At 45.1% G+C, this 14580-nt stretch overlaps 1 protein-coding gene across 22 annotated transcripts in view; it reads right to left on the bottom strand.

Moving 5' to 3' along the window:
- MAGI1 (membrane associated guanylate kinase, WW and PDZ domain containing 1) overlaps positions 1-14580 on the bottom strand; it is a 335697-nt gene that overhangs the window by 51265 nt on the left and 269852 nt on the right. For 17 of the 22 annotated variants that reach the window (XM_033071841.1, XM_033071820.1, XM_033071823.1 and 14 more), the window contains 5 exons: positions 11056-11113; positions 8758-8846; positions 7805-7897; positions 4934-5116; positions 3191-3811 (listed from right to left, as the gene is read on the bottom strand). In XM_033071841.1, coding sequence (XP_032927732.1) covers positions 3191-3811; positions 4934-5116; positions 7805-7897; positions 8758-8846; positions 11056-11113 — 1044 coding nt within the window. The remainder of the gene's footprint in view (positions 1-3190; positions 3812-4933; positions 5117-7804; positions 7898-8757; positions 8847-11055; positions 11114-14580) is intronic. The other 5 variants (XM_033071833.1, XM_033071836.1, XM_033071838.1 and 2 more) reach the window with 1 other exon arrangement.

Genomic DNA, 14580 nt, shown 5'->3' with positions numbered 1-14580 from the left:
CAGCAGGATTCACCTCTCCCATAAGCCAGCACTTCAGCTGAGCACACTTCACAGTAAATATTTTACAGGCTGTTCTCTGCAGCTCTGGGTTTGCATTTCAACAATTAGACCTCCTTGTTGGGAGTGCACCAGCAGCTTGGAACAGGCAGAGCTTTTCCTGTATATTACACATCTCTCTCTGATATTTTTCTGCTTGATTAGTAATCACTTCTGAAAATCCTTTCAACAGCTCTTGAATACAAGCCTTAGTGTTGCAGGGATGCTTCCTGCACAGGGGGAATGAATGCAAGTGTTGGGCTGAAGGAAGAATGCTGACAGCATCTGAGCACTTTCCTCACTGGACACCAGAGGGAGGAGGAGGAAAGGACAAGTGACAGGGAAGCTGAAGAACAGCTTCAAAAGCCCTGAAGGAGTTTATCAGACACCCGAGCCAAATACATTTCTGCAACTGGACCAAAATAAATAGCGGCGCCTTGTCTGGGGATGGTGCTGCTGAGGAGAGACTTGGCAGGGGTGACACGAGGTAAAGTCACAGGGGAAAGGACCCAAGTGCAGCACAGAGTGCCAGGTGGATCTTAGCCAGTCCCACCTTTTGTTTTTTTGAATAGTTGAGGTTGTAAAGGACCTTAAAATCATCTAGTTCCAACCACCCTGCTGGGCACAGGACACCTTGCACTATCCCAGGGTGCTCCAAACCCCTTCCAGCCTGGCCTTGGACACCTCCAGAGATGGGACAGCCACAGCTTCTCTGTGCCAGAGCCTCACCACCCTCACAGGGAACAACTTCTTCCCAGCATCCAATCTAAATGTACCTACTTCCAGTTTGAAGCCATTCCCCTGTCCTGTCCCTACAGGCTTTTGTGAAAAGTCATTCCACAGCAATCTTGTAGTTCCCTTTATGTACTGGAAGGTGCTATAAGGTTTCCCTGAAGCTTTTTCTTTTCATTTTGAGCAACCCCAGCTCTCAGCCTGTACTCCCAGCACAGCTGCTCATATCCTCATCCCTCTGACCATCTTGGTGGTGTCGGGATTTGCTCCCACAGGTCCAAGAGGTTCCAGTGCTGGGCTCCCTGAGCTGCATGCAGTGCTGCAGTGGGGTCTCACAAGGGTGGAGCAGAGGGTAGAATCCCCCTCATCTGCTGCCCAGGTGCTGTGGCTGCAGCCCAGGACACAGCTGGGTTTCTGGGCTCTGAGAGCACAAGGCTGGGGCATGTCCAGCCTCTCCTCCTCCAGCATCACTTTAGGAACCTTAAACAAACCTGACTGGTTCTGGTTCTGAGCCTACTACTGTGCATATTCTGCTTGGTTTCTCTGCCACAGCTTGAGTGCCTTTTGGTCCAGCTTTCCTCTGGATGTGAGGAGAACCTTGTTTCAATGACTAACTGCGGACCAGGGCCACCAGGACCCCCAAGTTCTGCACCACAAGAGTGTGAAATCTGAAACTGCAATGCTCTGGGCTGAGATGGAAATGTGAGGACCTCGAAGGAGGGAGGGAGGGAGGCAGTTCAAGGAGACTGACATGGTGCCTTATCTAGGAAGGTGATAGCAAATGTGGTTAGTATCTTGATTAAATTTAAAAAAAAAAAAAGATTCAACAAGATTACCAGGGAACTATTTACTATTTTATTAAAACTAGGCTTTTATTTCCTCATCAAAACTTTTCATTATGCCTTCAGGGCTTTAGGAGGATTATTAAATGTCAGGCACAATTCAAATAATTAATATATGGTGTTACCAGATATATATGCACTCTCCAGGAGGATTAATAATAGCTGCTATTTTTCTTCCAACCATATTTTCTCCATAATACATTTATTAATCATGAGAATGAAGTGCATTTTTTAAACCTCTCTAGTACTGGAAGTCTTTAAGGAACTCACACTTCGAAAATTGGAGAATTCTTAATATATTCTGTTCTCTACTCTCTAATTTACTATCAAAATACAAAAACACACTGAGCACTTGGAAAGAAAGCAGTATAGGAAAGGCAGTGCTTTCTCCAGAGCTGCTATTAATTGCAGAATCAATGTATTCAATGCCTTGAAATAGGTCTTGGAAAACAACAAACCAGACTTGTGAATCCAGGAAACAACTTGTCCCTTGTTAAAATGGACTGGCTTTTGGTGTTTACTACAATCAAAACACTTTAGAAAAGTCAGCAGGAAAGTCCTTTTATAGCACACACTCCCCATCAGGGCTGGCTGGGGGCTGTGTTCAGCACTTACTTGTCCATTGAACAGCGAGGTCATTCCTGTCACCCACTGGGCATCCATGTGTGTGCTGTCCATGAACACCTGCCTGGGGCTGGCAGCACAGTGGGGACAGCCCTTGGTCCCTCTGAGAGCCCCACTGCCAAAGCCAGGGAGGGAGGGAGGCAGAGCTGACCCCTCTGCTCTTGATTTTGCACTCAACAGATGGCCTGGACTTTGCCTGTGAGCTTGATCCTACCCCAGTAATCTCAATCCACAGGCTAAAGGGGGGCTACCTCAGGTTACCTTACACTTCCTATGTGCAGGGAAAGAGTTCCTGTGGATGCACTGACCACAGACAGACTAATTGCCAACCATGCTCCATGTGGGCTGCCTGTGGGATGGGTTTTGCACCTGCTGGTGGCCTCAGCAATGCTACCAAAAAAATGAGCTCAGCTCCCAATGGCACAGCAGACAAATGTGCAGAAGTCACATGGCAATTGCTTACAACTTGCAGAAATTTAAATTCTCTTCTATGCTCCCAAATGTATCCCAGGTATAATCCTTCCCCAGTGAAGAGTCATTAACATCTGATTTTGAGCACTGCAAATTACAGAACATATTACCAGCCTTTTCCATATCTCAGAATAGCTCAAGGAATGTCCATGTTCTATTTAAAACACTCAAGTTTTCTGAGCATGAGAGCAGGGTTTGTTATGTAAGCAAAGGTGTAAGCACACGTGTAACCACACACCCTCCTGCCCCTTACCAGCTCTGTGTGCACGTGGAACCTGAGCATCCCCCACACTGCTGCAACACACAATAAATAATTTTAACCATCTATGTGACCTGACAACTGCCAACTTGGGGCAGTTCCTACACCTCAGGAAAAAAACAACATCTCTAGAGAGGAGCTTAGCAGAGCAGATCTTTCGTGACATGCATTTTTTCCTTCTTTTAATTTCAAGAAGAGGTGTTTGAAAGCAGTTTTGAAGACTCACCTCCTCGCTGCACCAGCAACGTGACCTCGCTTCCCTTAGGACATTCAATCAGCATATCCACCACCTGGTTGTGAGTGAGGCTCTGCACATTCTTCTTGTTGACTTCCACTATGAGGTCTCCCTCCTTCAGCCCGCGGCACCGTGGGCTGTCCACGATTTGTTTGACTCTTTGGCCGCCCCCACCGGGACTGTCTGCTATAGTAAACCCAAAGCCCATGGGCCCTTTCACTATGTGCACAGTGATGAGTTCAGGCTGCGTGGCGATGGAGGATGCCAAAGACACCGTGTCGTTGGGGTAGCCGTGGGGTCCATTGGAGGAGACCTCAGCAGGGCTGCTGGGCCTGGCCTCCTTTGTGCCGTTTACTTTCCCTGTTTTGCTGCTGTGGCTGGCAGGGGAGTCGTAGTTCTCCTGCCCGTTGACAATGATCGGCTCTTTGTCCAAAATCGCCACGGACGTGACCAGGCTGGTGTTGGGGTCGTCGGGGTCGAAGGGCAGGGGGTAGCCCCGGCACAGTTCCAGATCCACGCTGGCACCGATGGGGATGGACTGGAAGATTTTCACCACCTGGGCGTGAGTGTGCCCCAGCACACAGGTGTCGTTCACGCTGACTATGACGTCCCCTGCAGCGGACACAGACAGATAGAGCATGAAAATACATTTTGTGCGCTGCAGGAAGGTGAGGACTAGAGCCTGACAGCAGATCTGCAGCATCCACAGGTGCCACTCACAGGCAACAGCAGCATTTCAGCACGAGAAAAAGGAGTGGTGACACTTGGGCGAGGAAAAACTCTGTGGATTCAGGGCATAAAGCCTTTATGCACATAAATGTTTTTGAAAGTGGAAATGGAATTGGCTCATGCAAAAAATTAATGAATTTAGATGATGGTATATGGCCCATTTCACAGCTATTCTGAAGTCCAGCTCTCACTGTTACACGTTGACATATGATAGAAACAAAATTGAGAGCACATGGGAGTTGTAACAGAAGGCTCTCAAATACCAACTGCTCAAACACAGTGAGTGCCACATGTCATGTCTCATACTTCAGCCTGAAATCCAGATATTGATTAAGTTATGGGGCTGCAGAACAGGGATGTTAAGTGCTGTGATGCTCCAACTGAAAGTGAGGAGTTGTGACCTCAGATGAAGCCTAAGAAAATTTCATAGGATCAAGGTGGAAAAACACCTCCAAGATCAAGTCAAACCACTAACTCAGCACCACTGTATTCACTACTAAACTATATGTCATATTTTGCCACTAAATTGTGGTGGATCTGATCTCTGGCAAAATGAATTTGCCCTTGGTGTCTCCACACAAGGAAATGCAGATTAGCCTTGGGAATAGCTTTGGAAAGGGGCAAACAGCATGACAGAGACACAAACATATGGTGCAGCCCTACAAAAATCCATCATCCATTGCCACAGCAAGGAGCAGGAACCCATAGCCTGATGTGGAACCCCACAACTGCTGGCTCCTCTCCTCAGATCAGCGTGGGGAGAGGAGCTGGCAGTGTCCCAGCTGGGTATTTTGACACTGAGATGGAATTCCAACCCGTGAAGTGTCCTTTTCCAAGATTCTGAATATATTCCTCAATGTATCTCACATCCTTACTCGCTGATAGGAGAGCTGAATGCCTTTCCCCAAGAAGGGGATGAAGACTATGGTCCTTTATGAATGGCACTTCAGCTGCAAAAACACAAACCAAGGTTGTAGTGATGGTTTTGATATAAAGCATCAGTACCTGTTTCCATTTTGCCATCCAGCGCTGCAGGACCATCGAGCACCAAACTTTTGATTTGGAGGAATTCATCTGGCTCATCCCCTCCAACGACAGTGAAGCCAAACCCCCTGCTGCTTTTCCTTAGCTTGGTGTGGATGAACTTCCCTTTCAACTCAGAAGGGTTTCGTGTAAAAAAAGGTTTTCCTGTGTAGGAAGTTTGGAAAAAAATCTATAAGCAAGCAGGCAAGAGTGTTTGATCTCTTTTTCCTCTGCCCCTCCCCATTCCAACGAGTCCATGGACAAACACAGCAGTGTGCAGGGACAGGACTGCACTTCACTCCTGTACCTTCTCATCTCATCACACTCCACCTGAATCCCTGGATCCAGACATGCAGTACAAGGCGTGAACAAAACCCCAGTGCCTGGCACTTTGTCAGCTGCAGCAAGGCTACAAATGGGAAAACATGCTGCTTTAAAGAATGGAATATACTAAAGCTGGGAATGCTGGCTTAGATGTGTGTCTTATCTCTGTCCTGAGGTGGTTATACCCATGCTGGGAAGGATGGGGCAGGGTTAGGGGGACAGAAACTTCTGTCTCCTACAGAAGGAGTCTGCGGTGAGAGTCTCTGCAGAAAGAAGCATCATTATGCTTTTCACCATTTGAATTTCTCCCAGCCCACTGAGCAAAAAGCAAGTTCTGAGCTCTGACAAGACACTGATATTCCTTAGCATAACCCCCACCATTGCTGCTACCCTGTGACCTCCTCTGGTGAAAAAGGGGAGGACGTTGATGTTGTTCTTCAGACACTGTTTGAAGTCTTTTCCCTTCCCTTTCTGCTCCTTGCCTGTTGTGGATGAAAGGCTTCCGGTGTGAAGTACAAATCAAAGAGCAGCCCAGGACCAGAGGAGTTGTGCTGCAGGCTGGGGATGCTCTCTGGGAGCTCAGTTAAGAGGCAAAGAGGTGCTCCATGGACAAAAGCACATCCTTGCAAAGCATGTTGCACAGGCTCAGAAAAGGGATCGTGCTTGCTGCACTTCACAGTGCCAACACTAAACACCTTTGCACTTTTAATTGTTTTTAACGTTTAGCCTGTGCCACTAAGCCCTCTGGTGACAGCTCCAGGATCAGCAGTGGGTATCACAGCCAGTGGAGCTGGCACACTTTCAAACACCTCAGCAGCATTGCTGTGGGCCTCTGCTCAGAAAGGAGACCTCGGGGGAGAGCTGGGGATTTGAGACTTGTAAGCCTTTGACTGGGGGGAAGAATGTATATTTGAAGATTATTCATGAGGAGGCAGTGTGAGGACTTGTAGTTTTCTGCCTTTGAAGGGTGGTAGAGGAGCAGGGTAATCCTGCACAAGGTGGGCAGATGGTCTGCTCAGACCCCAGCCTGCAAAAAGCCCTGACTATCAGAATGCAACCCAGTGTCTCAGGTAACAAACAGCTGAGGCAGAGTGCAGCAGGGCTCATTTCTGGTTCAAAGGACAAGCAGAACAAGCAGAGCCTGCTGGTGTCTGCCCACAGACACAAGCTGAGCTTGCCCAGCAGCAGCAGGACTGCAGCACCACAGGCTACATCCCACCTACAGCATTCAAGAGGGGATCACATTTGAAATTAGTGTATCTACAAAACCCAGGCTTGTGAGAGTGTTGCCAGGGGCACAGGGAGGGCTCCTTGTGCCCACGTCCCTGCCATCAGGAGGAGAGATGGAAACCTCTGGGCTTGGAAGCTGGAAAAAAACTGCTGCAAATGGGGAGAGAGAGAAGAGGGAGCAGCACTGAGGAAGGAAGAGAAAGGAATGAAAGAGGAGAGGAGTCATCAGCAGGTACCAGGACATGTCACTCAGAGTGGTGCTGAGACAGGTTCATGCTCTGCTCTAACACTGCTGCACAATTTGGTGGCTGAGCAGGCTCCCAATGTCACCCCTGTGTGATGGCTCCTTTGCTTGGGCAACCCTTGCTTCAGGCTGGCTGTGGAAAAGGCAAAGGTGGCACTCACAGATGCCTCCAGGAGGAAGAGCAGCATTTTTGGGGCACTCTGATGACATCTCCAAACTCAGGTGCCTGGTGGGCAGGGTGCCATCCTCACACCTCCCACTTCTTTTCCTTGCTGCCAGGTTGGATTACTCCAATGTACTCTAATACCCCTTAGGACTGTGCTGGGGGCTTTGGGTCCTGTGAAATTCCACATCTGTTTTGGAAGGGTTGATCTGCTTCCAGGTGCTGCAGAAAGAATTTCCTGGCTCTTCCAGGCAGGAAAGGCTGCCTGGGACAGCAGCACTCCAGTCAGGCTTGCCTTCAGAGACCACAGGAGTACTGCTCCTGCAGACCAGGGCAATGCCACTCACTTGCAATGCACTTCAGATGTTGTTAAAAAAAAAAGTCTACTTTTAACCACCTGTAACCAGAGAGCACTTTACTGCCACAGGTACAAGTGGAACTCCCTGCCCTTTCTGGAGACCCCACCTGGCAATGTTTCAGCTCATGCTGCAAATTCAGGAATGATTCATGTCCTGTCTGGTGAGTAATTTAAGGCAAACAACCGGTCTGTGAGTAACTGGCTACACAGAACACTGACACAATAAATAAGGCTGTAATAGTCCAAAGTACCTGTACAAAAGTACAACTTCTGAGTAAGTCCACTGTCTTTGAAAACTTAGAGAATAACCACAATCCTCTTTTTGATGCACATAATCTCATTCACCTCTTGCATTCAGCAACAAATGTAGTCCTGAAACAACTAGTCTCAAAATCTGGGAATTCAGATGAGCAGGCACAGGCCCTGGTGTGTCACCAGGTGTGGAAATACTGCCCTCGTGGTGGCTGAGGGAATTTCATTCTCGGGAAAAAAAACCTTGTTGCTCTTTTAGGACTGGTTTAACAAGGCTGTTACCTTGTACTGGTGCTTCCCGAACTGCCTCTTGGTTGTTTGAAACATGGTTTGGAGCAGCAGGTGGAGGGAGAGATGGACACTCCTCTGTCCATTCTAGAGAGGGCAGAGAGGGAAATGTTACTGGTTTCACAACAGCACCACGAGCTGCTGCATGTGCACATGCTGGGAGTGTGGGGTCGAGCAGAGGAGAGGTGAGAAGAATGGCAAGAGAGGAAACAGAGCCACAGACAGAGGGAATGAAATGAATGGGATGTCCAAAAACCAGTTCTGAAGGATCTCTATATCCAGGTCAACTGCTCCATCTGCTGGGACATCCTATCTCACACTGAAACCTGGGACATGGTTTGCATCTAATGAAATCTACTCCCTGTGCCACTCGTGGTACCTAAGTAGAAGAATGAACCCAAATGCCACAGAGACCTCACCGAAGTTGAAGAAAAAAATGTAAAAAGGAAAAAAAAAAAGGGGCTGGGAGGGAGGAAAATAATTTTAAATAAGTGTTTCAAAATAAGGAAATTATTTCATATTTTAGAGCCTGACAACATAAAAAGGTGTTGGCTTAAGAAGTCTCTCATGCAGGGTTTATCTGGTGCATCTAAGTGCCCACTCCTCATCCCCTCTGACAGCCTGAGCCCCAGGGCAGACTGGGACACCACCAGCTACAGTGACTAACTTGGAGCACACTGAGAGGAAAACGTGCTCTAGTTGTCTCTGGGAAGTCTAGAAACTTTCCAAAAACAAAGAACATATAAAGAAAAATCTCTCCTGTTTAACCTGATTGAAACCTTCTACTTTTAAGTGACACAGTTTGGATTTCCTCCGCTGCATCCTCAGTGAAGGACAAACCTTTCCTGTGCACATCACTGTGCCTGTACCCACTGAGCAGGGAAGGACAAACACTGCCACAGCCAGGGGGGACATTCCCCACCCTCCACGCCCTCAAGGGTGCCAACCTTCTGGGGGCTGCTGCTGCTGCTCCAGCTGCTTCTTCCTCTTGGCTTCAAGAACTGGGTTTTCATACTGTGTCTTCCTGTTGATGTGGCTGGGGATGGAAGAGAGCCATGGATTAGGGAAACCCTTTGTGCAACGAGCAGGAATGAAACAGGCATTGAAACTCCTCCTTCTGGGGAAAGGAGTAAAATACCAAACAAACCCAACAGCAGTGGGTGTGGAGCGAAGCTCATCCAATTGTCCCAAAAGGAGTATTTAAAAAAAACAAGCAGATTCTGGTATTGGTATGATGTCTCGAGTAGGGATAGCTAATTCCTTCAAATACATTAAAGTAGTGATCTATCTGTGAAAAATGAGATTAAAGCAGGAAAGGCATATTGTCTGATTGCATTTTAAAAGGCAGGCTTGTATCATCCCTGCTTTAATCAGACTCCCAGAGTTGCAGTCATTTCCTGGCTCACCCAAGATAAAAACAAAACAAAACAAAATAAAACAAAACTAAACAAACCCCAACATCTGTCAGTGATCTGATCAATGCACACAGGGCGTCTTAAAAATATCTGCAGGGATGCAGGCTATGAGCTGGGCTCCAAATGCATCAAAATCTATCCAGAATCTGCCACCAGCAAACACTCCCAGTAGAAAACAGCATTTAGTGAAACTTCAGCTGCTTTCCTCAGGCAGCTTTTGAGCACTAGGAGATGTTGAGAGCCAATACTTTGTACCAGTTCCAGGAAAAGAAAAAAAAATCAGCCCAGTCCCATCATGGCAGATAAGGCATGCTCTCAGCAGAGGATTAAACACCTTAGTAAACCAAGTGATGAAAACAGATGCTGGGGTGGCAGGACTGGGACTCCCTGAATGCCTCATCAACTGTGTAAGAACCATTTTCAGTAGTGATTTTGCTACAGCAGAGGAACAGGTAGACCTCAGAAAAATATATTACCTTAAAGCCTATCTTTGTATGCAAAGCAAAGTTTACCATTCAGAACTTGCTGTTATATTGTCTCCTGCCTTTATTAAAAAACCCACATGAAAACCAACCACCTTCTCAAGTAATTGTGACAGAAGCACTCCAGGGATTTATGTTCAGATTTTTTTCTGCTAAAGATCAATATTAAATCACTAGAAAAATATTTAACTTGCTAAATAAAAAATGAGTCAGTGAGTTCTAACTCACAAAAAGTGAGTTCTAAATCACTCACTGAAAAAGATTTCCCATTTCAAGATCTCTTTGGAGAGCCAAGAAAAAAATGATAACTACTTTAAAAATGACATAAACTTTTTCATGATACAATTGTCTCTCAATAAAAACTATTATGTAATAACAGAGTGCCTGATTTGAAGGGACAGAGACAAATGCTAAAATTATAACCATCCTGCTAGCTTAGAGACAGCAAATAAAATAAAATTATGCCTTATTGCAGTTAGTTTTTGATTTAATTTGATCAGTAAGGAGTGCCACAAAACTAATGGGCATATGTATATAAGTGACAGGACAATATCCTGTAAAGATCTCTTGGCATGGCATTTAATAGCTGAAAAATATTCTTGATGTCTTTGATAAATAAATGTCAAGCCTTAATTACACAGTTTGCTAACCTTGTTTCCCTAGGCACAGATGGTAGGGTCAGGAATGAGCCCAAGCAGACAGAAGCTGTATTCCATGTCTATTCTGAGGGCTATCATAAGCCATCTTACTAGACAGGAGTATACACATAATTAAAAATTCATTTTATGGGGTCAGTGATGAAACAAAACTCTGATCTCTGGTTTCCCAAAGGAGCAATCTGACATGTCCATGAAGGAGAAGCTGCTCTAACTCCACAGAGAGTCCCATTAAACCTGCACTTCTATTCACAACCACACAGCCTGATGCAAGACCTCTGCCATGGCTGTTTGTCACACCATCTCCTCCTCTCCTGCTTTTGGGTGTCTCCTGACACAGCTGGCTGGTGGATTGCTTTGCACACTCATTTTGTGACCACAGCACCACACAGAGTTAATTGCACATTTGTTAATGTTCTCTAACGGATAGAAGTATTTAGTGAGGTGCTGGGGCTCCTGCACATCCCAATCCTGTTTAATTTGGGTTCAGCCCCCTCCCAGGGCACTGCTGCCTGCCCTGAGCCCCCTCCCACTCTGGGCTGGATGGGAATGGCCAGACAGGGCTGTCCTCTCCTGTAACATCCCCAGCCTGTAGTGGGACAAGGTCTTCTCCTCCTCCTTGGACTGAGATGTTGCAGCACAGCAGAGTGGGGTGCAGGGAAAGCCACACCAAAACAGGGAGCAGCACTTACTCTACATAGTAGACACCATATACGGGATCCTCAATTTTCTCCCAACCAGCAGGCAACTCTGGAAATAGAAAAAGCATTACTGAAGCCTCCAAGGCTGGATCTTTTTGATAGGTTGCTCCTGCCCAACTCAAAACTCATCAGTAGCTCAGACCTTGCCCAGGACACTTTTCAGAAGGATCACAGCCCCCTTTGAAGGCTGCCACAACACCAACATCCCAGGCTGTGCCCTGTGCTGGGTCAGCACATCACTGGGAAGATTGACCCACACTGGTCAATTTTTGATTTGATTTTTGCATTAAATGAGCAAATGCTCAATAAATTTTCTGTCTGGCACTGCCTCAAGTACCCCTCTGGTTTCTCCACCGTGGCCAGGGGCCCTGGATGGAGCACTGCAGGGGACATTGATGCAGGAAAGGCCAGGGCATTCTAACACCAACCCATGAAGGTGGGTGAGAGTATGGCAAGAAATTGCAGCCCACTGACAGAGACCACTTCCATCTCCTGCACCAGGGCTGAGCCATTTGTGCCCACCAGTGCAGAAAAGAGGATTTTTTAACTCCTTTCTTTGGGATTTGCATCACTCAGCCATGAGCCCAACACAAACCCAGGACAAGGTGGATTTATCATGTATGCCAACACATGGAACCCACCCAAGAGAGGATTGCACACAGATGTGTTTCATTGCACAACAATTCATGTAAGAACACACACTGCAGAGCCACATAGAACAGAGATTCCCTTCCTTTCATTACCATACTTGACAAAAAACAGTTCTGAAGATGAAATTAAGATTTTGAAATGGATCTGTTTTTGTTCCTGTTGATCTTTTAGACTGCAGATAGGATTTTAACTATAATTAGTGAATGTAATGCCATCACTTCAGCATCCAACTGAGGGTTATTAAACCTGTATGTGTTACTTGAGACCTGATCCTTGTGTCACTCACTTAAACACAATGTTCCCATTGGCTGGGACAAAATAATCATCCTATTACCAATACAGAGTGGTGTTTTTGTGTAATTCTGTGAAACAACTCAGAAAAAGGTTCCACAACACTGTGGACTATGCACATGTGGTCCCACCAACTCTGCACATTCATTCAAATATAGAAAAAACCCATCATTGCTGTATAACACAAGTTCAAATACCCCATGCAAACTAATTTGTCAACATTTAACATGAAATTTGTCAACACTGATGGCAATCTATGTTTGCTCTTTACCAAATGCAGAGATTTATTTCCATTAATGACATCAATTGTTGAGCCAATACAATCAACAATGGCCCATTAATTAGAATAATGTTGCCATAAGGATAGAAATATCTCAAGACTGGAGAGGAACAGAATCTATACAAACACACATGGACTAATTACTCAAAGTTTATGCTTGTATTCAGAATTGGCTGGAGATCAGATGAAATCAATTTTGCTCCACATGTCCCTTATTTGCAGATAAAAGGCAGGTTTTCCATTCTTATCATTATTTTATCCTCATTGTGTTTAACATCTTTGGATTCCTTGAGACATAAGCCATCAAATGCAAGCCAATGCTAAATTCTGGGCATGAGAAAGCTCCATGTTTTTACCAGCAGAACGAACGCTTCAGAATTAGATATTCCTTTACACCCTGCAAGTTCATCTGAGACAAAGTCAGAAAGCTTGAGGCCAATCCTGAAAGTGTTTTTGCAAAGGGAACTCTCAGGTTTGCAGAGCAGCCCCAGAAGGTGAGAACACCATGGGACTGGCTCCAAGAGTTTCAGTGTGATTCAATTAAGACCTGGCACGCAGTTGGGAAAATCACAAGCTGTTGCAGCCATTTAGGTTGTTGCACTGTGGTGAAAATAGAATGGTAAAGAGATCAAGCTGGGGTGAAAGAAAAATAAAAAGTCAATGAGGGAAAGGAGAAGTGATGCACAAATGCCTTCAAATGAGTTCTACCAGTTTTTCTGCTAAATATCTTTTGCCTGTTTTGGACTATTAAGTGCTTTTTTATTTTTTAAGTTTAAGCAAAAACAATTGGGTTTTTTTTCTTCTATTCCCAAAAGATTTTGATATTAAATTTCTTTTTTTTCCTCCCTTTTAAAGTATTTTCACAAAAGATCAGAACACCAGCACTTTTCTAACGCAAAAAATGGCACTGTGCCAAAATCTTTCCAGTTTACTATCCCTGCATCTTTTTTTTAAGGAACAAATCTCCATATTTTCAGATATAACAATATACAAAACTGCAACTTTTCACACATTTCTTGTTCATTATGTAGATGAACTTTTTGACTCTTACAATCTTCCAGAAGTTCTCTAAAGTGAAAGGCAATATTCTCCATAGCCATGTTGCAGTCTAGTTTCTTAGCTGCTTTAAATTATTCATCTCCTTTCTCTATCTCTCCTGCCAAACTGAAGATGATCCAGAGCATTAGATTTTATCACAAAGATGAGATTTCAAAAAACATTTTGCATCATTAGGAACCTGACTGTGCCACATGGGGTTTTTTTGGGGTTTTTTTTGGTACATCCATGCAACACCAATGCAGCCTCAGAGCATTTATCAGCAGGTGGGTAAATTCAATGAACAAATACCTAATGTCACAATTTTAAGCCTTGGATAAGTACACGGATTCCTGTTGAGATGCTCTAGTATCCTGCCCTACATACAGAGGGGCTGGATGGATTCCTAAAAAATTTCTTCTCTAGCCACCAGGTATTTCAGCTGCAGCCATGCACTACTGTGGAGGAGCTGGAGGGGAACTCAGCACACTCAGCCCTTACTGCTCCCTGGGAAGCCAGGACTCAGTCCAAACCATGTCAAATTCTGATTTACAGGTTAAATTTTTGTGTCTGAAGAACAACCTTCTGTTAAAATGAGGTGACCTGTTACTCCACAGCTCTTTGGAAAACAATAAGTTGTGAAAATGCCTCAAGTCTTAATCTTCTTGCATTTAGAACAGAAAGTGTTGATAAGTTAAGGTGCTAAGCTGCTGCCAACCAGTTTTTACTAACCTGAGTTACTATAACTGTACTAAATTTTCATGTCCTCTCCTTAATTTTGCTGTAACCAACTGAGTAATTGGGAAATGTCTTTCTTTGGACTGCAACATTTGTACATCTCAACAGTGCATTGATGGGCTGTGAGCTCAATAAAACTTCTCTGCACTGAACCAAAGGGAACATCTCCTGATGTTGGAGCAGAACACTTGTGTACAAATGTGCCTGCAGATCCAGAGTCAGGCTTATCAATTAATGAGTTTTCCTGCATCTACTTTTTCAGCTCTGCCCTAGCACTAGTTCCTGACAGCAGACTGAAAGAAGGGTAATTTGTTTAATATTGCCTCTAAATTTGCTCTTTTAAAACCTGCCTCTATTTTAATCCACTGTTTGTGAAGACTTTTGTGAGAACCCTTTGATGTGCATCCACCTACTTCCGTTGCTACTTGGTCTGATGATGATCATTTGTATGAGCTGCACATAACACTCATGGACCACTAAAGAGACTGCATTCCTCTTTAAATTGTCATTTCTTTCAAATT

Source organism: Catharus ustulatus, chromosome 13 (genome assembly GCF_009819885.2).
Source record: "Catharus ustulatus isolate bCatUst1 chromosome 13, bCatUst1.pri.v2, whole genome shotgun sequence".
Lineage (NCBI taxonomy): Eukaryota > Metazoa > Chordata > Aves > Passeriformes > Turdidae > Catharus > Catharus ustulatus.
Note: the sequence above shows the minus strand (reverse complement) of the source record. Positions and strands in the feature narration are given on the sequence as shown.